This window comes from Scophthalmus maximus, chromosome 1, assembly GCF_022379125.1.
Source record: "Scophthalmus maximus strain ysfricsl-2021 chromosome 1, ASM2237912v1, whole genome shotgun sequence".
NCBI lineage: Eukaryota > Metazoa > Chordata > Actinopteri > Pleuronectiformes > Scophthalmidae > Scophthalmus > Scophthalmus maximus.
In genome coordinates this window covers 25,732,188-25,754,969 of record NC_061515.1, presented here as the reverse complement: position 1 = coordinate 25,754,969, position 22,782 = coordinate 25,732,188, and the positions used below count along the sequence as shown (strand labels likewise).

The window sequence follows — 22,782 nt, the reverse complement described above, 5'->3', positions numbered from 1 at the left end:
ATAAATAAATACATTAAAAAATGCAGAAATAAATGTATATTAATGCTGTAGGGGGGAATTCTTTTTAATCAAAAGCAAGAATAAACTCAATCAAATGATGCATAAATGGGATTTACTCCCGAGACATATCTCACAATAAAACAGCTACATTTGATTTGAAGTGTTGTTGTCTAGTGGATCTTGAACAAATGTAGAAGAGTTTTGAATAATAATGTTATTCATAATTATACGAATCACATATATAATATGAATATTATACATTAGTATATATAATAGTGTGATGATAATAATAGTGTATATAGTATATGTTATTGTTTATTGTGTTTCTTATTTTTTTGTAAAGTAGTTCTGTTTAATTTACCTTAGATGCTTTTTTTATTTTACTTCATTTTATCATTACATTTCCCCTGTGTTGGTACACTGTTGTGACAATTCTGAATTTCCCCTAGGCGGATCAATAAAGGTACATCTTATCTTATCTAATCTCAAATGTGAGCTTGATTGTGTCTTGTGGATGAGTTGGCTGTATAAGTTTATGATGTGAGATTACTCGAGTGAAATGGACCATTTTTTAATTGCAATTAATTGTGGAAGATACTGATGCTGTTTTCCCATGTGTTCCAAAGACGATTCATGAATGAGTGTCAATGTGAGCTGTATTCATCAGATCAAATACCTTGCTTGTGTTGGGTCTTTTATATTTTCATTGGTTGTTGGGTGTTTATGGACATCATCATCATCCTTCATCCCTCCATCCATCACTCTGTTTGGAGAGGAGACACTATCTCGCGCTCCTTGATTGAACGTGCACACCGCTCACTCAACCCAAAACCTGGTGATAATGGGGGTGTGTGAACACAACATTTGGATATGTATACATACAAATAAAATGTATTATAATTATTAAATTTTTTTTCAGCAAAAATGAAAATGGAAATTAGGTTATTGCATTTTTTATTTAAATTTGTACTTAAAAGACACGTTCATTGGTGGAAAATGATAATGCTAAATTGTGGAATTACATTTTCATTGTCACATGAACGTTCTCATTCGAATTAAGGCCCCTCCAGGCTTCCATAGTTCCCCGCTTCGCAGGGGGGAAGTGGATGGAGGAGCGTTTCTCTCCCGAACTTATTTTACTCCAGTCATACAATAACCAAGTAGGCCATAGGCGAAACAAAATCCCTGAAGTGAAAGTTCTGCCACACAACTTACCCATGGCGAGCGAGTGAGTGAGTGAGTGAGTGAGTTTGCGGCGGTGCTAAAGCAGACCTGGCCTGGAAGACACTTATTTTGAAGGCAGCAACCGGAAGTGCCCGAGTTGACTCTTCACTCGCAAACGCTCCTCTTCGTGAAATTCCACAGGTTGCGAGTCTTTTGTCCGTGTGTCGGGACGAGGAGTGAGGGGACATCGACCTGCTGCGGCGGTCTGCGAGGGAGAGGAGCTTGCTCACCGAGACCCCCCCCCCCCGGGACGGGACGGACACGCTGTCCCAGTTCGAGGAGCAGCGGACAAGTCGCTGGGAAGCTGCCGGAAGGAGGAAGATGACCGGGGGGAGCTGAGGACGGAGCCGAGCTATGTGGCCCAACTCTCCGTAGACTTGTGTTCTGCGTGGCCGTCGAGGCGGTAAGTGTCTACTCTTCTTCCCCCGGTGATCGCTGACAGTTCGGTGAGTCGACATCAGACATTTCCATCAGTCCAACCTGGAAACCCCTGACTTCTTACTCAACAGCGTCTTACTGGACTTTTTTCTTCCACACCCCGCCCTGTAGAGGGCCTTCTGCCACTTGTACCGACTTTTTTTTGTTTTTTTTACTGTCTATAAGATCATGAACTTTTATCACTCTCTAACCCTTTTTTTTTATTTTTTATTATGACCCTCTATAAGCAGTCCAGAGACACATGAAGGGAAATCCGTTCATATTGCTGAAAAATACTAACTGGCAAAAAAAAAAGTCACAATCTGATGTGTGCAATGGGTTCAGGTCAAACAATCAACACAACGACTGGAGGAAAGTGTCTTTCGGAACATTGCTGCGTGTTGCCAAAAAATGCACACAGTCACCGGTGATGTCACAACATCGGTGACATCGCAGCAAGTACAGTCTTCAATGAACGGGAGGGGTTAGGGTCCCGAGGGCCACTCATCCCAAACATGTCACCATGACAACATGTCACCTCCTCGGGCCTCTGCTACCCAGCAGGATTTGCGGTTATCGAGGTAACTTCAGGTTTAACTCTGGGTTTTCCGTCCTATGAAGCTGGTTCTCTAACCGGGATAAATCACCATGGTAACTTGGTAAGCAGGTTAACACCTCTTGGAAATCGAAAATGAATTGAGAGGTCCCAGACTAATACGCAAGTATGCACTCTACTGAGTGCCCTTTTCTGGGCTACTGTACAAAACGTGGTGCGACATGGCAGACTCCATCTACTAGGATTTCAATTCAATTGATTTGTATCGCGCCAAATCCAAGCATACATTGTCTCAGGCACTTAACATAGTGAGGTCAAGACTGCAATATTACAGAGAAACCCAACAGCTCTGATGATAAACAATAGGGTCATATTATTATTAATGATAATAATGATCATGCAAGAACAACATACAATAACTTTGTCAAAATGAAATATTGTCTTAAACTGGCAAACATTAGATTTACTTCCCCAGCTACTTGTATGACCTTTGACCCTGTGTCCTCCTGCGTCCATCACCGCAGAGATGGAGGGAGAGAAGGAGAGACAGCGGGAGGAGAAGGAGAGCAACGAGGCAGAAGACGACCGGAGGAGCGATGATGACACTGACAACAAAGAGGAGGACGATGACGATTCGGAGGGTGCGGCACTGGTCTGGCAGGAAGGCTATGGTGAGGACAACCTGGGCCTTCCCATCATGCACTGGGAAGCGCTGAGCCTGCGCATCGCTGAGCTGGAGAAGCAAGAAGAGGAGAAGAAGGAGAAAAGGGCAAAGGTCAGAGGTTACAGTCTGGGAGATGGGGAGTATGATGTTGTGTCCTGGACTGGTTTTGTTAATTTTGTTTCGGTCTTTGAAAGCCATCCCTCCCAAATTTGCCTCCCCTGATTTTAATACAACCATATACAGATAATATACATATTTGCAGTGATGTGTATATTAGCTGATAAGTAATAAGAAATGCAAAACATTCACATACAGTATGCCCACATCATAAGATAACATTTCACTGCTAGAACTATACACTAATTCTTTTGAAAGAGATTTGGCACTTATGATTGACAACTTAGAAACTATACAGTCCGGCTCATAAGGATTTTTGGTGCCGATACTGATATCAGGGAGTAAAAGATTTCCAATTCCAATATACTGGCCGATACATAAAAAACAATTACGCAATAATAACAATGTTAAACATTAATTTCCATAGAACTTATCTAAATATTAACATAAAAGAAAATAATTTTTAAAAAAACAACACCAGTTAAAACCAGTTAAAAATTGAATGGGTTTCCTATAAAAATATGATTTAAATACAGGTAAAGTGCTGCTAAAGTCTAATTTCTCTAATCTCAGTGATTTCTCACAGTGATTTAAAGGAGACACATTATGCTTTTTCAGTTTTCCCTTTCTTCTAGTGTGTCGTAGGTTTTTTGTGTGTGTAAAAGGTCTGCGGAGTTAAAAAGTCCGCCCGTGGTCCAGGCAGCTCCGCTCTAATCCTGAGTAATCCGGCCGCCTCGTCAGTAATCCGGCCGATAGTTCCGTAACGAGGTGCGTCGAGCATGTCAAGCAGCTAATCTGACACGCCCCCCCAACAAAGCCGGGTAAAGTGAGAGCGAGAGAACTTCCTTAAAAAGCCCGGAGCTCAAAACCTAGTGTTTCAGAAAGAGGCTGGAAAAGAGGAGCTGCAGGAAGTCCGAGGAAGCGGGTGTGTTTACTGAACATTAGAGCATGTAAATCATTTCAAGTAACAACCCAGATTGAAATTATGAACCTGAATATGAGCATAAGATGTCTTAAATACAAGAGGAAATGTAACTGTGATTTTGCCGCCACCCCGGTGACTTAAAGACGAACGGAAGTGTTTGTGTAACACGTGTGTGGTGTTGGTCTTCAGAGTGGGATTCCTCTGGAGCGAGGCAGAGCTCCAGGGAGCTGGACGGAGGAGCGAGGCAGGAGAGCGGAGAGCTGGGAGGACGGAGACGACGCCTGCAACAGCCACGTGCTGGCACTCACCTCCCGGTACAGGCACTACACTGACTGATGACCTGCACAGGCTTACTGCTTTTATTATATGTAGAATAAACTATATTAGTTATAAGTCAAGGGTCTGCGGCATTCATAGCTTCATGTGTAAATAATTGAACTATAACTGCTACATAAGAGATGTAAGCCGGCTATTAAGCTCTCAGTATTCATATTTAATTTAGTTTCTTCCATATGTTATTATAGTGTTTGAAAGGGAAATGAGAAATGAGTGTCAAAGTTCACGTCAGTTCAGTTACCCATTAGAGGTCCAGTCACATGACCAGCCACAGCCCTCACCGGGCGGCGAACACAGTCCAGGGGAATAGGCTGGTGTGTTGTACTGTATACTGTACTATATAAATCTGCCACGTCAGGTTGTGATTGCTTTCTGTGGCCTGGTCACATTTCTCGCTCCGAGTTAAACAGTGCTGTTGTGTCCATTTTGTGGGGACCCATGGATAAGAATGCCCATATTTTGCTTTTGAGGTTTTCCCTTTCCTTTAGTGTGTCATATATATATATTTTGGTGCACTTCAAAACTCCTGCGAGGTCACAAAGGCCAGAATCTTTCTATCCTACTGAAAACTGACTGAAAGTTGTCAAACACCTACTTTTTTCCGCCTGTGAGCTAATGTTTGGTTATTGTGACAAGAAACCTGCAGGTTTCATTTTTTTCCATCACACACAACTCAGTCAGTCGGACAAAAGACCACCCGTCCAAAATCCAGCCCGTGAAATCTGTTTGGCTTTTGTGTTTCCTCCAGCCTGCAGACACAGATGAACCTGCAGCTCTGCTTCATCAACAACAGTGAAAGTGAGGAGGAGGAGGAAGAGGAGAAGGAAGGAGACGTGAACAAGAAGGACAGCTCCAGCACATGGGTAACTACCCCTAAAAACAAAAAGTCCCTGACATTAGACCAAACTGTGCTCGCTCTGAGCTGTAACTGAGCGACCACGGAGGCGAAATGAGTATGAAAAACCGCCATGTAGATAGTGACATCCTCTCCCCCTTGTCCTCTCCTGCTGAGAAAGAGAGGGAGCGCCCAGGTCCATAAGAATCCTCAACCCGCCTCCAAGCCAGAGAAACCGAAATCCAGGGGCTTCAGGAACACTCTGAGGAACCTACGGGACCGACTCAGAGCAGACCACAAAACACTGGTGAGAAGCACGTGTGACATTGGCACGACACTGTCGCGATGAAGCCCTTTCTCGTCCGTCACTGCTCTCCTCTCCTCTCCTCTCCTCTCCTCAGTCTGCCTCCCGCAGTGACCCTGTAATCCAGAGGAGGCATCTTGAGCGCAGTGATTTGCAAAGCTTCGGTGTCAAAGAGCTGAATGCTCTGTGCTCAACTCTCAGCCAGACCATACAAGGTACAAGTGCACACATCCTCATCCCACTCCGCTTGTGACCAGACGCGTTAGACGCAGTAGCTTGCTTTTCATCCAAAACTGCAAATACTTATTACATCAAAATCATCATACACAATACAAACAGCGTGTAACCCAACCCATATAGATATGATACTAGCTATAGTAATGCAAGTGTCGGAATGTTTGAAATTGAAAGATCCCAGGCATCTAACCAAGGATGCCATCGTCTATGAATTTACAGCTAATTACAGTGTTTCCCCTAGGTTTACTGGTTTGGGGGGGTTAGGGTTAGGGCTAGGGTTCACAAATCACGTTAAGTTTTCATCCACAATCTTTCATACAGGAATGAGGAATAAGGCGTATAAGGACAGTGACCTGAAATGACTTCCACTGTATAAAAGATTGGGGATGAAACTTAATGTGATTTGTGAAACCGTACCCTCATTTTCTCCAATTGGTCCATAATTGGTCAGAAAGAAAGTGTAGTCACACGTTTAAGCAACTGATATGACATTTTTCCAAACTGCATTTTGAACTTATTTATTTTTTCACCTGTCCACATCAGACCTGAGCTCCGACTTGGTGGGTCGCCTCCAGGTCCGGGACCAGCTGAGGACCGAGCAGGACGCCATGCTGCTGGAGGTCCAGGATCTCACCTCACTGTGAACCCTGCCGATCGCTCCCGGCTGAGTTCCACCTGTCCAACGGTGATGTGTCACACGAACATTTGAGCTGAAGCATCGCTGTCGGTGAACAGTTGTTAGTAAGATGTGACGCAGTGGTCCCCACAAACATCTCAATCCCACCAGTGTCTTAGTCTGACCAGCCAACCGCTGTGATGACTCACTCCCTGGAAGGACTTGGACATTCAGTTGTACAGTAGTTTTTTATGTCATTGTCTATGTTGTATTTTTATAAGGTCAATTTAGTTTCACTAAGAGACGGTGTCTACAAGCTGTGGTTTCAAACTTTGCATGTGACACACCGTCACAAAGCCGCCTGTCAGAGCCATGGTGATGGTGAGGAGGACTTACGGTACGCTGAACTGAACTGGCACACGGGATCGTGGCTGTGGATGGAGGAGCGCACATCAGCAACAGTTTAATCTATGCTATGTCCATGACAAATATAGGTGTGGGTTCATGTTAAACCGGCTTGGCACCCAGACGGAAACAGAAAGGGTAAAACCTCCCAATGCTGACGGTGAAAGTCAAGTCCAAATTGAGATGTGCCTCTGTTTCTTTATTACCGACATGTGACTGGGGGTGGACTAGTAATGTCATCTTTGTGTTACATGAAATTCGTCCTATAATGCAAAGCACAATGCACGCATGCTTTGTCGCTCTTCGACCAGCCCCGCTCGCAACCTGTAGTGTTTTCTAGAAAGCTGAAACCAGAACCCATCTGACCCGCAGGTCGACCGGCACTACACTATTCCACTAGTCTGCCGTGTTCAGCTGTGTTTTCCTTTTCTTTGGCGTGCATGTGGTCAGCAATTTGCCTCTGTGCGCCCCTCGGTCGTCGAACGCCAAAGTGAAACTTATGAAGAGTCAACGTTCACAGGAGACGTGGACAGATCTCTGCTCAGTGACACTAAGCCCTGGTGACCCGGTCAGATTTTGAACTGTCGACACGGCGAGGCGGCTATTCGCTCCTTCCAGTTTATGCAAAAAGCAGGATAAAAGTGACCAGAACAATCAACTCATTGTTCTTTTGGAGACACTTAAAAAAAAAAAAAAAAAGGATCCGTCCAGTGTTCATACATTTTCTGATTGATTTTGCAGGAACTGCTCGTCCGCAGGAACACACACAGGTGGTGTGATCCACATTCCTGTCGATTCGACCAGAGTCACTCTGGGCTGAGTGGTGCACAAAATCCTAGAATGTCTTTGAAAGACCGCGCGTTCCTACCGACTGTTGTCTCCGTCGGTTACCTCACATCATTCAGCCGCGCGCTCGCACGTCTCCGCCATTGGGCTGATTCCGGTTCGACACTTTTCCACAAGTAGCCCAAAAACGAGTCGGAGCTACTAAACATTTTTGTATCTTCCGTGGCAACGTGTTTTTTTTTTTCTTTCTTCCGTGTGTAAAAAGTTGAGAGGCTATAGTCCGTACCAAGAGGTCAACAAGCTGAGCTTGATCACCCGGGGGCGATGCTTCTACGCACGTTGCTGCGTGTGGCATCTTTCCTCAAGGATTAAAACTGACATATCAAAGGGAGTCGTGTTAAGAAGCTGCTAATTCCGCCAACTGAACAATCTGTCCTTTTTCTACTTAGTTGCAAGTGTAGTGTCGTTTGTTTCATGTCTTTGTGTCGTTTTTTTTTTTAGGTTAGTGTACAATAAATGAAGCACAATTTTAAATCTTCTTCTTCACCAAAGTGCTTCTTCTGGATATGTAAGGGAATGTATTTTTTTTTATGAATTTTTGTTCTGCGACAGTCTTGGCACAAGTTGTTCATTTTAACAAACAATGTTTACCTGTGACCTCGACCGACAACGGAACTTTTCCTCTTGAACAAAAACATCACCGACTGAATTCTACTAATCTGTCTGGTTTTGTTGGTTCGCTGTTCAGCTATATACATTATACGTGATACATTTCAAATTGAAAAAGCCTGCAACAGTTCATTCCTTGGCAGGGGACACTCAACCGAGTAGAACTGTTTGACTCGGCAATTCATTCTCGCTGAATGTAGTGTGTGAATCACGTCATACCTGCCACTTTTTTTTTCTTTTTTTTTTTTTAGAGCATTCCTTTGAATACCAGCTTTTATTTTGTGAATTCACATGTAGCATTTATAAGCGGTTGCTATTTCAAATAAAGTCTTCCCTCAAGGCCTCGACACAGAGAGCAGCTGATCAGCTCAATGTGCCACGGGCCTGATCCACCGTTGGTATTGTCAGCATGGAACCGCCGGCATTTAATCTGACTAAAATCTTGTTAGGCCACAAAAACAATCTGTTTGTCATGTTTATAAAACTAATTTTAAGAAATCTTCAGCAGAGGAACAGTAATTTAGACTTGTTGCAAGACTTTGCATTGTGTTAATTTCCAATACTGTTGTTTCAAATTTTTGGTGGTGGATCGTCCCTTTTGTTTACATTTGACTTGACATTGGGCCTGAACAAATAAAGTATGAGTCCGGTCAGTTTCACAGAAGAAACATGTGACTTTAATGGTCTTATTCAGTTTGAGCTGATCTTTGTTCTCGACTCTCTGAAGTCTATTAAGGATGTTCAATTGTAGCTGAACGTCTGTCTCTATGTGTTTTTCTTTGACACCTTGTCGCGATGCTTTTGAACTTTTCCAACCGAAATGTTCTGACATTTGAATGATTGAAACATTTTGGATACTATATTTGGTCTCCCTGATTTTGTAATGCGGTGCTGCTGGCTCTGAGAGCACCTGAATTGCTCATCTTTGTCTTTGTTCCATCAAAAGATCTCATTGTGAGGCGTAGTACCGGCACCAGTACTACAAAAAAACTGTTATTGCGCAGATCAGGCCATTAGGGCGGCTGTGGCTCAGGAGGACATAGAGAGGTCGTCCACAAAAACCGGAAGATCGGCGGTTCGCTCCCTGCTTCCACCTGTCAGCATGCCGGCGTGACCTCGGGCAAGACACCTAACCCTAAATTGCCTCCGACGACTGCGGCAGCAGTGTATGAATGTGTATGAATGTGACAGAAACAGAGCTGTAAATAGCGGCGCTGTATGGATGGTGTGTGCGATTGGGCGAATGCTGTAAAAGTGCTTTGAGTGGTCAATAAGACTAGAGAAGCGCTAAATGAATAGTCAAAAACGTCCAGCTCATGGAGCCGAGCTCAGCTGAGGAGAAAGCAAGTGACACACACACACACACACACACACACACACAGAGAGAGAGAGACTGGTGAAGCGGGAAGAACAATTGGATGACACACAGTGAGGGACAGAGGGAGGGACTGAATTACCATAGAAACTGCTCGGACTGTTCAGAGGAGCAGCAGAGAAAAGGTGAAAGCTGAAGTGGTCCAACTGTCAAGGTCACGGATCCAGACTGCTACAACACCACGGACTGATCACAGCTGAATTTTTTTTATATTACAGAGAGAAGGTGTGTTTTTTTGGGCGTTTTTTTTTGTTGTTGTTGAAAGCTGCCGATGTTCGGCTGCACTGCAGTCCAAGCCTTTTGTAGGGTTTTTATTTTTTTTACTTTTTGTATTTTCTCGTGATTATTCCCATGGGTGACTGATGGAACAGGAGCCATATGGAGAAAAAAGTCCTCGCTGGCACAGGTAAGCTCTCCGTCTAACAGCAGATTGCAGTGATGCAGGTATTTATGAGTTCCATGCAGGTCCCTGTACACAAACACTGAACTCCTAATGCAGCTCCGGAGACTTCACAGTGGTCGGGTTTTTTTTAAGCCCACGGAGCAGTAAAACGGTTAATTGTTAAAGATCCGTTCAACAGCATGATTTGTAACTCACTTTTGAAAATACCTGCCCCAGAACATTTCTTAATGAGAATGAATATGAATTAAATGGCAGATGATACACCAGGTTGGACTTCGTGGAGCTTGTTCTCAGAACATATCAGCTGCTCCTGGAAAACTAACCCCGTTGATGTGGCCCTCGGTTCAGACCTGGAAAAAGAAAAGTGCACTCTTTAAACAGAAGACTAAGTGTGACTGTGATTGATTTTCTGACTCCTGCTCAATCTTAACAATATCTGGCCCTGAAAGCTATTTACTTATTTGAGCTATTTGATTTAGTTATTTATTGCTGTTGACCTTATTCTGAATAAAAGCTTATTGCGATTGAGATGTTTACACAAGTTGCTCATAGAATATTCCATTCATATTCCCATTTACATATTAAAGAGCACAGTGTGATTATGACGTGAAAAGTTTGTCAACTGCTGTGCATGTCGGAAGGACGCAAAATGCTGCGAAAACTATATATACTAACTAGAAAGGACGCCATAATGCGATCAAGATGTGTACATGTCTACATAATGCGACTAAGATTGTTTTAAGAATTCTATTATTGCTTTTTCAGAGTATGACCTTATTTGGGTTAAGGTAATCAGAAAATGCTGTTTACATGGCAATTGTCTTATTCAGACTAATGCTGATCAGATTAAGTATTGCAGTCCATGTAAACATAGTCAATGATACAGGTAAATGTACTGGAACACGAAAAAGAATGAACTCGATCATTGGCCAACTGCTTGCGCATGCATATTGTCCCGTCTCCTGCAATTCCAAAGATGGCGGGCAACAATGTATCATCTCAGTTTTTTTGATTTCACTCTTTTCAATTATTTAAATGCTGAGTTTACCTTAAACCGGGTTAGGGGAAGGGTTTGTTGACGTTGTATGCCAAATTTAACGTCGAAAGACAAGGAAGAGTGTGGTACAACCAATCACGTTGCAATCTCTTACCTGGTTTTGGCCCATGAACACGGCCCCAACCATCACTCTATAGTTGAGGCTGTGTTGAAGGGCCACATCGCGATAAGAGATCCCAATGTGATTGGTTGTGCATTCTTCTTCATCGTTTTTAATGGTGGTTGGCAACCAGCGTAATAGGTGCATATCGGGAATCCTTCTGCTCTGGACTTTTCCCTTTCCTTCGACAGAAGAGTTACTTCTGTAGATATTATGAATATTTCGTGATTATTTGTTTTTTAAAACCAATATATTTTTCATTTTGATTTTTGGTCTTCAAAAAGGTTGTCGTTTGATGTTCACTTTTGTGTGCAACGACAACAAACCCTGACCCTGACCCCGACCTTAACCCGATTTGAGTCAAATCGCAGCATTTGAATGCTTTAAAAATGTAAAAAATCAAAGAAATACATGAGATTTTATGACTTTGCCCGCCATCTTCCAGGAGGCTTGACAATATATGCATGCGCAAGGGATGAACCAATAAACAAGCTCATTCTCATCGTGTAGTCGGTACTGTGTGGTCGGCCTCAGACATGCCTCCGTCCTCGTTTTACCTGGCTTTGCTTAGGGGGCGTAACTGGCCAGCCGATTAGTGTGACTTATGAACTTCCGTGATATCGCGATCAGCCGGACAGCTGACGAGGCGTTTCAGGGGCTCGAGGAGCAGTGATTTCTGTCGGGTAGAGGAGCTCTCTTTAACAGAGCTTTTACGTACACAAAAAACCTATAACACACAAGAGGAAATAATATGTCTCCTTTAACCACAAATGATCTGTGGTCTTACCTTTGTGCTGACCATTTCTGAATACATGCTAAACATTTTAAATGTGTGGATGCATTTGTTATGTCCACATAGTAAATTGCATTCATTAGAATGTTTCTTGGAATGACTAATCCCTCACAGTGAACACCAAATGCAAATGAAGAGAAGCCAATGGAATAATACAAAATAAAAAACTAAAATGCTTTCTGTTATATAACACTCAGCACAGTTTTGCAAAACGGTTAACTGTTATGTATAGTCTACATGTGATTTGTAGTAAATTTGTAATATTAACAGACTCTTGAAACATGTTTGAGTCACATAATTCATGAAAGTGAATGCCAAGTCTGCATTCTTTTTCTTTCTTCAGTGCTTTGCACAGTATCTTGTCTTCTTAAATGTCACGTATGTATATGTAAACACAGTTTCCCTTAACAGGTTTCTAATCTCACATGAGCTAGTGCATGACAAAGACGTCACACTGGGAAATTGTCCCTGTGACTGAAAGTGTTACAGATATTAATACATATCTATATTTTTAAAAAGGCAGATGAAACTTGAAAGTAGTCCCTGATTTTGTTAAGGATTTGGTTTCCACAACTAAACACTTTATTTGTCAAATTCAGATAAATGCATTCACTGCACTGTCCTGGTACATTTTCATATGTGTCACAATGAATGGAAACATATGGCTGCCTGAAGCTGCACTGACAACGTCCAGAAAAGATCTTAAGATGTTCGGCTTGAAATTACAACATAATCAGCATTTGTAGTTATGCAGCTAATACTTGTCATTTAAAGGTTCATCCAAACTGCCTGATGCAAATGATTGTCTGAATGGTTTACTAAATTAAAGGAAAGTTATTTACCAGTAACCATTAAGAGTTGAATCAGCTACACACCAGGAAGGAGGTGTAAAGTATTGTTCTTAGATTTAACTGGGTGTTTTAGCTCTTAATTGATCTCTTGAGCTCTTCCAGTTGCTGCAGATCGGACCCGCACAAGGTTCAGGAGGATTTTTGGACCATTGGGCCTCATGCAAGAACCGTTTGTACCAACAGATTTGTTCTTAAGTGGTATGGACGAGTGATGTAGTAGATTCGTCAATTTTCTTGTATTTTGACTTTTCTGTAAAGTAGGAACACAAAAGATGAGTGGTCCTGATGGAGTCACATGAACTTTGTCTGCTGTTATTCACGTCAAGTTGTTCACCAATGACTTGCATATTTCATTACTGTGAAGCATTCATTAATAAACATATAATATAATAATTTATTCATGTACCTATTAAATATTTAGTGATGTCCAGGGGAGCGCACCTTTGTGCTGCAAAATAGTGTAGTTGGCATGCGCAAGGCGTGCATGGAGATGGCTGGCTTGACTTGTCAGCTGCTAATGTTGCCATGCAAGCTATTTTACCTACAATTCAGAATTTTCCCCAGGGATTGAGTTTATGCTAAAAGTCCCTGGCTCATGATGCCACTAGTCAATGCGCAGACAAGGCGCTCATACAACGAGCGTCATATGCGAAATTGTGCCGTGGTAGAGCACACAACTGGTGTTGTGAAGGCCAGGTCCTGGCCAACCTCTTTTACACACCCGAGAATAAATGTTGTAATAATGTATGTTAAATACTTTTAGCATGCTTCACATTGTATAAACTTACAATGTTTTTAAGCCGTTTCATATCAAACCATTTCTTCTTTAATTGAGTGACAGTGTGACGCATAGGTGATAATAATATCCCGTAAGATACACTGATAAAATGGTGAATTCATCTTCCCTTAAGGCCCTTTCCAGCTTCATGTAAATCAAGTTTTGACCCGGAGTCTTCTGCCATGTTTGTTTGAGATCCAACATATGCTTCTCAAAATGTTTGAGTGTTTATCATTATGTGTCAAAGTGTCTCTAACTCACACTTCCAGTCTTCTTTCATTGATTGACCTCCTTACCATAAGCTCAGTCAGTCCAATGCTTTCTCCAACATGGAGTTGGAAATCAGGGAGTTTGTAATTGTAACTTAGAGGAAGATCTGAATATTTATAATACTAAGACAAATTTATACAATATTTGAAATTATTCCAAAGGGTTCACCTTTTTGTGGCTATATTTGTGTTTTACTGTTAATGTGTCACGTTACTGGTTGACACATTACCCTTATTTACTTGAACTAGTGAAGTGCTGGTAAAACCTGCAGATGGCTCACTGAACCAACACTGCTGCACCAGTCTGTGTGCTGATCCTCATATGTAGCGTCACAGCTGATGGTCGGCCTTTCAACTGAGTGTTGCCTGAGTTAATCCTGTTTAACTGAAAAATGTTGACTTACAACAGTCCCTCTTCATCTGGCATCTAATTGGAGTAGCTTTAAGGATTGTAAAGACAGTCTCTAGTCCTTGGGGTGAGAGCGAGGCGTGATGTTATAGAGGGACGGAGACACTAAGGCAAGTTTGGTTACTTATTGCTGAGCTAATGGGGTGAGAAGAGACTGAATCAGCAGCATACCCTTGTACACAGGAAGGCAAACAAGCACTAAGAATCAGCAGCGTACAACAGGAGGTCAAACAGATTGTGCAAAGGCCCTGGTCAACATTCGAAGAATTGGGGGGAGATGGGGTGGTGGGAAATATAACCTCTCACTTTACCTCCTCCCCTTCAAAATTAGCCAGTGTGGAGCATTTTTCAACTAAACAAAATCTATACATTAACTTTGAGCTTTGGTTCTCACAATGTTAACATGCTGGTGTCTAGGTAGTATTAATCATGTTTGCTATCTTCGCTACCGTTAGTTTGAATTAACAGCAAGTAAAAACAGGAGTGGGATCAGAAAGGGAGGGACACTTCTTACTGAAATAATAAAACAATAAAACATTAAAGCTCTGTGTTCTTGAAGCCTTACATGAGGTTAAGATGTCATTAAAATCAGACTGTGAAAACCTCTGGTTTGTTTGTGATAGTGATGAGCGCTAACACGATGGAGTCATCAGCCAAAATTAGGATGTCCGCCTACTATTAACGCTATACAAAATGTTGGTCTCAGGACAGCAGCCACTTGGCAAAATCAGGACGTCCCTTGAGGGTCACTTGTGTTAGCCATCATCAAAAACTGTGCTCCACCAGAAGGACTAGATTTGAATCAACTATGTGAACCAGCTGAATCAAAATCATCAAAACCAATGAAAAACATCTATTGGTTATTTTGTGCAGATTCTGTGAAATACTACTGATTGCAACACCAAGCTGAAACTTAGTTCAGCAAATTAACTGAGATCTTGAATGACTGTAGTCGGATAACTACTGTAACTTGTCTCTTTATCTCTAGGTAAACGTCCACTCATGGATCTGAACTCACCTCAACATCTCCAGTAAAGGATCGCACAAAACTGACACTAAGTGGTGCCGATTACAAGGATGAGAGAGAAGAAGTCTGACAGGATCCCAAACGTACACACCACAGCGGTGTGCAAATTCTTCCACACATGAAAGTTACTCAATTCATCAGAATGTCATCCAGAGGTGGGGTTCCTCCCAACATCAGTGTCTCGGTGCTCCATACCGTGCTCAGTTCCTGGTCACCCTCTCCCTCCATCACCCCTCCATCTCCATCTTGCAGCATAGATGAATCCTACAAGTACATCTTCCTCCCCATCTGTTACTCTTTCACATTCCTCTTCAGCATTTTCCTTAACTCTGTCGTCCTCTACCGCTCGTTCTGCCAGACCAAGCGCTGGAATGCCTCTCTCATCTACATGGTCAACCTGGCCTCTACAGACTTCATGTACGGCCTGTCACTGCCATTCCTTGTGGCTAGTTACATCATGCGTGACCGTTGGGTCTTTGGGGACTTCATGTGCCGCCTGGTCCGTTTTCTCTTCTACTTTAACCTTTACTGCTCGATCTTCTTCCTCACTTGCATCTCTGTCCACAGATACCTCGGTATCTGCCACCCAATGAAAGTCATCACACTGGAGACCAAGAAGGCTGTGAAGTGCACTTGTGTTCTGGTTTGGATTGTAGTTTTTGCTTTGACCTGCCCTATCTTCCGGTTTGCTCAGACTGGTCATGTGACAAGACTGGGGGGGACTGGCACCAATGTAAGCGGTACTGACAACCAAAGCCATGAGATACCATCAATCAATGTTAATGCAAGCCATGGTAACCTGGAAGGGGTCATTGAGGAATACCAGAACTGTTGGGACGATGCCATAGATAAGGAGTTTCCTGATTACGTACCCTATGGCATCATACTCCATTTGCTGGGCTTTTTTGTGCCTTTTTCCATAATTGCTTGGTGCTACTCTCATGTTGTTCTAACCATATTTAGAACTCTGCATTCACGGCCCTCATCCCACAGAGGTCCAAGAGAGGGCGGACATGAAGGAGTGGAGAAAAGGGAGAGAAGGAGCTCTGCAATACTCGGAAGAGAAAGAAGAGGAAGCAATGGAATGTCAAGGGCAGTGGGAAGAGATAAAGGGATGTCCATTTATCTTGGCGCCCACTCCCCATATGCCAATCGCAGACGTAAATCTATCAAGACTATTATCACCATCACTCTCCTCTTTGCTCTGTGTTTCCTCCCCTTTCATGTAACTAGGACAATCTTCCTCCTGTTGAAAGTGACAAATAGGGTCCCCTGTCACACCATGACCATGGTCTCCATGTGCTATAAGATTACGAGGCCTTTGGCATCATTCAACGCATGGCTCAATGCCCTCCTTTACTTTCTAACTAAAGACAAGGCCTGCTGCCAAACGGTAAACAGCAACACCCGACAACATGGTGGCCATTTGTTGCCTCTAAGGATGATGGGAAAAGCAGAGGATGCCGAGGATGGAGAGATGGAAGACGGAATGGATAATAAGGAGAATAAAGCATTTCACAACAGTCCAGCATACATGAACAGAGCAAAAGTCAGATACATAGTTGAATGAATGTTTTCCTAAGAAACAAAAAATGGGATTTTTGATGCACTGTGGATTGTCTTTTACTGGAAGACAAAATAAAACATATTATCAGCACTGTAGCAAAGGCAGTGATTAAAAATTCTGAATATACCTTTTATTTGTAGTGTTTTGGGCCTAAGAGCAGGTCTGATGCAAGTCATTTTTTGAAGGCTAGCATGTGGGTAAATACAAGATGAATGAAAATGTGACCTTATCATGGTAATTTTGTTATTTTGTTGTACATGGTGTATATTTATAAAGTGTTACAGATTTTGGTTAGTGATCACAGTGAACACAGTGAACGTTAGTGAACACAAGTGACAGGTATTCCATTGAAGGATGACAAAATAGAGCTTGAGAGAAAATGACAACCTCTGTCATCCTTTGCACAACTACAGTGCTGATGTTGGGCAAAGCAGTTAATTGCTACTTTAAAAAAGAATTACACTACATAATTACTCAGCAACAAAAAATAATGTGCTACATTGGTCATTATTTTAATTTCATTAGTCAGCCTAGCTGTTAGCCTAGAGTGACCATGTGTCCTGCTTTATGTGGGACTGCACAGCATTTTTAACCCTTTTCCAACGTCCCACAAATAGAGATGATGTCTCGCAGTTCGATTGGCTCTAGTTTTCAAAAGTTACGATGCTTTTCACAGACGCTTGTCTAAAATCTGCCTTGTGCCCAATGGCTGTGAAGAAAGAGTGAAAGCTGTCATTAAGGGGCTGTGTATTGATGTCAATCAAACTGCGCACACAAGGGTTACTTAGGCAGATTTTCCTCTTCACACAGAGGGAGAATACAATGTGAAGAGACACAGTGCATGCGAGACGCACAAGAAACGTGTCGCCAGAAAAAAAAAATGTCCCGATCTATGGATGCATTCCTACTGAAACCCAAAGATGACTGTCAGACAGATAAGGTAACAGCAGCTGAAATAACTAGCATTTACCACACTGTGCAGCATTCCCAGTCATACAGGTCAGCAGACTGTGGTAGAAGGCTAGCACCTGTCATGTTTCCATACTCGAACATTACATTACTAATATTTTATTTTGTGTCAAATTTCTATTAAGATTTATTGCTTGGATTTTAGTTAGGAGGCTTAAAAGGCTTGAAGTGAATGATGCCTTCTGGTTCTACTTCTGTATGTGGTTCAGTAGATGGTGGTACTAGAAAAGTCTGAATAAATTTGACACTATGCTGTTTGAAAGGCACAACTTTTTTTGTCCCACATTGTCCCACACAAACATATTCTTTGCCCCACATTTTGTTTGTTGGGATCTGATCACCCTAGCCTAGCTCTGTCAAAGGTGCTTTGAGAAGGCTGTAAGGCCTCCACTCCCGGATCAGAAGAAGAGACAGATGTACAAACAGGAAAATTAGTTATTGTGGTTTGACAAGCAGGCAGCCCTGCAATTTGTAGGTACCTATTGACAGTTCATCAATGACCTTAGCCTCAGTGACAGATGTGCAGGAGCATGGTTACACACACAAACACACACACACACACACACACACACACACACACACACACACACACACACACACACACAAACACACAAAGCAAAACTGCTGAATGCAGGCATAGTTATGGCTGGCATCTTTGGAATTAAAAGGAGTCATATTTCTTCTCATTTGGTTAGACTACCCGCCTCCCCCCACTCAACTGATTATTCATAATTAAGCATGCTATTGTAGTGAATTCATGTCTTCAAACGCTTTAGAGATGTTTCTATGACTTGATTGTATGTTCTGATGGTAATGCTACTGTGTTGACATTGAACCACAAGTTTCAAAGGAAGTGCTTGGTAGCTCATTAAACAACATTAACCATAGACTGTATATAAAGACTGATTACATGAGAGCTCGCAGAAATTGAGCCTAACATTTTTGTATCGCCCCTGGTAGCTGTCTGTGGTATAGGTCATAAACCCTGCCCACTCTATGTTGACAAACGGGATGTGGATCAAACAAAAAAAATTAAACGTACGCCAAATTATTTTTTTTCCAAAAATGATTTCTGTCATTTTTTTAATCACACTGCTGTATATTGAAGTGTTCTTGTTTCTGAAAAGTTTGGTTTTAATTAGTTATTTGATGCTAGAAAAAGGGGTGAACCATCAAGATTGACAGCTGAGATTGACATTGGCAATTGGTGAGTGTTATTCCTGTTTGTGTGATTCATCATGCCTTACTCCTCCCTATAAAGGTTGGTAACTTTTAAAACTTTTGCTAAGAAATCCACAGTAAAGATGTCCACCTCTGCAAGCCACGCCACATCCACAATTTCTTGTCCAGCCTTCCCCAGTCAATTGAACTCAAACCTTGAACAGTTCACGCAATGAGCAAACACTTGGTGACAGTGGAGAGAAATCAACCTCAATCCATCTCCACTGCACATGTCAGAGCATTCGTCAAGCAACTGTGTGCCTCTTAGGTGTCATAACAGAATAAAGATCTGAATATACTCTTTGTTCTTCTTGTCATGCATTGTCAAAGTCCTTCCATTTCAGAGCCATTCCTTTCCTGGAGATCATTACATTACAAGACAGTTACATTCAGGTACAGTTCTAGTTTCTGGTTTAAGTCACTCATGATTTTAGTGGATTATTTTTTACCTCAGTTTTGAACTCTTTCCTCTATAATGCACCTTCAGCCACTTATAATGACTCGTGTTTCATCCTAATACACAATGAAGGATTAGATTAACACTAATAATGAACTCAAACAGCACTCAGTAGAGCGCACAACTCCGCCAAGGCCCAACATTCCTCTTATATTCATTCAAGTAGCACCAAATTGCACACACTCATAGATATCAGTCCCGTAAAGGTGCTTGATTTACAAGATCCATGCATTATTCTCTGGGAAATTAATGGAAATTTCAATAAAATGTTACAGAAAGTGATAGCAAAAGAATTCCTGTACCTTCGTCGGGATCTGCGCCTAAATTTAATGAGTTCTTTCTTGGCCCATGTCCCATCCTTCCACCAAGTTTCATGGTAATTAATTTAGTAGTTGTTGCATAATCTTACTGACAAACAAACAAACTGGAGTGAAAACCTAACCTCCTTGGCAGAGTTATACTTGTGGTGTAATGCATTCTAGAGGTGTATGTATATTACATTAGGTTCCAAAGAAAGTATTAACAAGAGTTCTTCCTGTGTGAAGTGTTAGCCTGATTGTGCATTGTGTATTTACTATCTAAACACTTAATGCAAATTATGAACATTCCCCTCTTATGACTTGTACTAGAATAAATCTAACCCATTTAATGTTATTATACTATTTCCCACTTGTGTTTCTGGCACCCTCTGACAGGGCATGTATGCTGAAAGGACAGCCTACCCCCTAGTGCCTCTTTAATAATTTACAATAAAACACCCAAAAAATTGTAATGAAAACCTTAATATTAACAAAAGTGCCTCTGATATCCTGGGACACTGCCTAGCCATGCCAAACTTTTTGCTAAGTGTAGTCAGTTTCAATGTCTAGAGAAAATTAGGTTTGGAAATATTTTTGCCAGGATAATGATATATATATATATATATATATATATACATATATATATATATATATATATATATATATATATATATATATATATATATATATACATATATATATATATATACACACACACTGTATATATACACTGTATATATATATATATATATATATATATATATATATATATATATATATATATATATAGTTATAAATGTTGCCATTGAATAATTATGTTTAGGGATGTGTGGTCAGATGTAATTAATACATTTAGTTATAACATAGCATAATACAAATGAACCTATATACCTATGTTATCCACAATGTTATTGCCTTGTGTTGCAACATTTGCATGGAGAATAAAGTGTTAGTCGCTTTATTTATATATAGAATAGAACCCCAATGCGGACTTTCCCAGCTAGGGTTCAATAAAGTCTATCTATCTATCTAGCTATCACAACCTCTGTATTTTCAAAAAATCTGAGCTATGGCCCCTGCAACTTCAATTTACCACATAGTTGATACATAGGCTGCTTTAAATATCATGTTGAAATTGTTTTTGTGCACATTTCTATCAAATTTATCACACTTTTTTATTAGATGCACACACACACACACACACACACACACTCACACTCACACGCAGGGGGGGAAACACTGCCCCCCTCTCCTTCTTTGGCCGGTTAGAAATTCAAAACACAACCGCCCTGCACAATCTCCCGTCCTGCACCGCGGCCGAGAAAAGCCTATGACGGTTATTTTAATTTAACACAAAAAATAAATAAAAATCACAGGAGCCATATTATTCGCGACTGCGCGCGGGGATCGATTGTGCTGGTCGACAGGCACATTTTGATACGCGTGAAATATTGCTGCGCGCGCGTTTGGATTTCTATTTATTTTTTGCGCGTGTGACGGGCGTGTGGGGAGCCGAGGAGCGGAGCGGTTGGCGCCACTTTCAAATCCTCCACTGACACAGAATGAGAGTCCGGCTTCAAATACATTTACACAGCGCCTTAATGTCGCCTTCCCATTTTCATAACTGTAAGACGAGGAATATCTCAGCAGCAGTTCTCTGTTGGACATTTTTTTAAATTATTTTTTTATTATTACTTTTGAAGGTAAGCAACTCTACCGCGAACTATTTGATACATTCACATTGACACTTTGTTGTTGTTGTTGTTGTTGTTTTTTAAGGTGCTTCGTTGTTTGTGGCTGTATTTCCTATTTGTGCTTCGCCACTGCGACTCTCGGTGGCGGAGGGAGAGAGGGGCGCTGGCTGCGAGGGAGTTCGGGGGCTACTCCGACGAGTCGCCGCGTCGCCCGCTCGGACTCGCCCGAGCTCCGCCGCCGTGAGGCGGAGCACTCGGCTCCACTCGGCTCCGGACGTCGGTTCGCTCGCGGCTCGGCCGCCTCGCTGCGCGCGGCGGGAGGAGGGGAGGGGAGGGGGGGGGGGGGGGCGCGCACGTTTCTGAGCCGGTTCCACACGCGGGGGGCTTGAACCTTAACGTTTGTGGAATTGTTTTATGTATTTATTTTTTTTCTTTCTACGAAGACTTTTTAAGAGATAACTGAGTAAGGTTAAGGGAGCGGACACTCCCCCCCCCCGGTCACAGCCCCCTCCCCAAAGACCCCAGCCCACTCCGGGCGCTCACTCGCACTGTACTGTACGCTTCGAAATTACACTCAAAACCTGTGCGAGTAAAGACCAAGAAAATGGCTACTTCCTCTGAGGAGGAACGTGGGGGCGAAAAGTCGCCGAGCTGACTTTATATATCGGCTGAAATAACGTCTCGGAGAAGCGCGTCGGTTTACTGACTCAGCAGTTCACCGGGGACGCGCCCCTGTGTCTGTGTGGGTGCGCGCGCGCGTGTCCGCCGCTCCACGTACTCCACTGGCTAATCACATTAATATACTGCAGATCCACCAATAACACCCTCCACCCTGAGAGTATTCTTTTTTTAATTTTAATTTTAAAGATATTAATGTATTATTGAAAACCATAGAGGTGATTTTTTTTGGGGGGGGCGGCGGTTCATTTTAACAAAAATGATTACATAATAAATTCATACATGTGTTTTAAAGATTACATCAAGGCATCACTCGTATTGAGCTGCGTTTTAAGGCACATGGCTGCTTTTTTTTTATGTTGGCAAAGTCCAATGTGGGAAAAATAGAACTGGTACAGTAACAAACTGTGCAGCAACGACCGGCCGTGTGCAGGTTAGACTGTTGCAGTGGAAAGGCAGAGCAGCCAAAGGTGCCTGTTGTGGATCCAGTGGGTGCACGTGTGCTGTAATATGCGTTGGTTTTGAGGAGAGTCTGATATGAAGACGTGAGAAATTCAATATTCGTCCAACTCCCTCCCACTCCTCGGCAATAATTGTTAAGATACTGGTTATAAGCATTTGATCTGCACTGTTCAGATACTGCACCCTGCATTTGATTTGACTTGTGTGTGTGTGTGTGTGTGTGTGTGTGTGTGTGTGTGTGTGTTACGAATGCCTGTCACTACTTACGGTAGACAAAAGCGA

General features: G+C 42.2%; 2 protein-coding genes across 2 annotated transcripts; both read left to right on the top strand.

Annotated features, from left to right (window-relative positions):
- The first annotated feature begins 1,291 nt into the window (after positions 1 to 1,291).
- On the top strand, positions 1,292 to 8,951 carry si:dkey-6n21.12 (schwannomin-interacting protein 1). The gene is made up of 7 exons (XM_035633633.2): positions 1,292 to 1,627; positions 2,722 to 2,972; positions 4,093 to 4,217; positions 4,988 to 5,102; positions 5,256 to 5,381; positions 5,476 to 5,593; positions 6,159 to 8,951. The coding sequence occupies exons 2-7, from the start codon at positions 2,724 to 2,726 to the stop codon at positions 6,257 to 6,259; spliced, it is 834 nt and encodes a 277-aa protein (XP_035489526.1). The 5' UTR covers positions 1,292 to 1,627; positions 2,722 to 2,723; the 3' UTR covers positions 6,260 to 8,951.
- Positions 8,952 to 9,519: 568 nt separating this feature from the next.
- Positions 9,520 to 19,208, top strand: si:dkey-6n21.13 (P2Y purinoceptor 3). Its single transcript, XM_035639878.2, has 2 exons — positions 9,520 to 9,872; positions 15,115 to 19,208. The coding sequence occupies exon 2, from the start codon at positions 15,272 to 15,274 to the stop codon at positions 16,721 to 16,723; it is 1,452 nt and encodes a 483-aa protein (XP_035495771.1). The 5' UTR covers positions 9,520 to 9,872; positions 15,115 to 15,271; the 3' UTR covers positions 16,724 to 19,208.
- The last annotated feature ends 3,574 nt before the right edge of the window (positions 19,209 to 22,782 follow it).

Coding starts and splice junctions, on each gene's coding strand:
- si:dkey-6n21.12 (XM_035633633.2), top strand. CDS start 2,724: ATGGAGGGAGAGAAGGAGAGACAGCGGGAGGAGAAGGAGAGCAACGAG. Junction 2,973..4,092: donor AGAAGGAGAAAAGGGCAAAG/GTCAGAGGTTAC, acceptor GTTGGTCTTCAG/AGTGGGATTCCTCTGGAGCG. Junction 4,218..4,987: donor GTGCTGGCACTCACCTCCCG/GTACAGGCACTA, acceptor TGTTTCCTCCAG/CCTGCAGACACAGATGAACC.
- si:dkey-6n21.13 (XM_035639878.2), top strand. CDS start 15,272: ATGAAAGTTACTCAATTCATCAGAATGTCATCCAGAGGTGGGGTTCCT.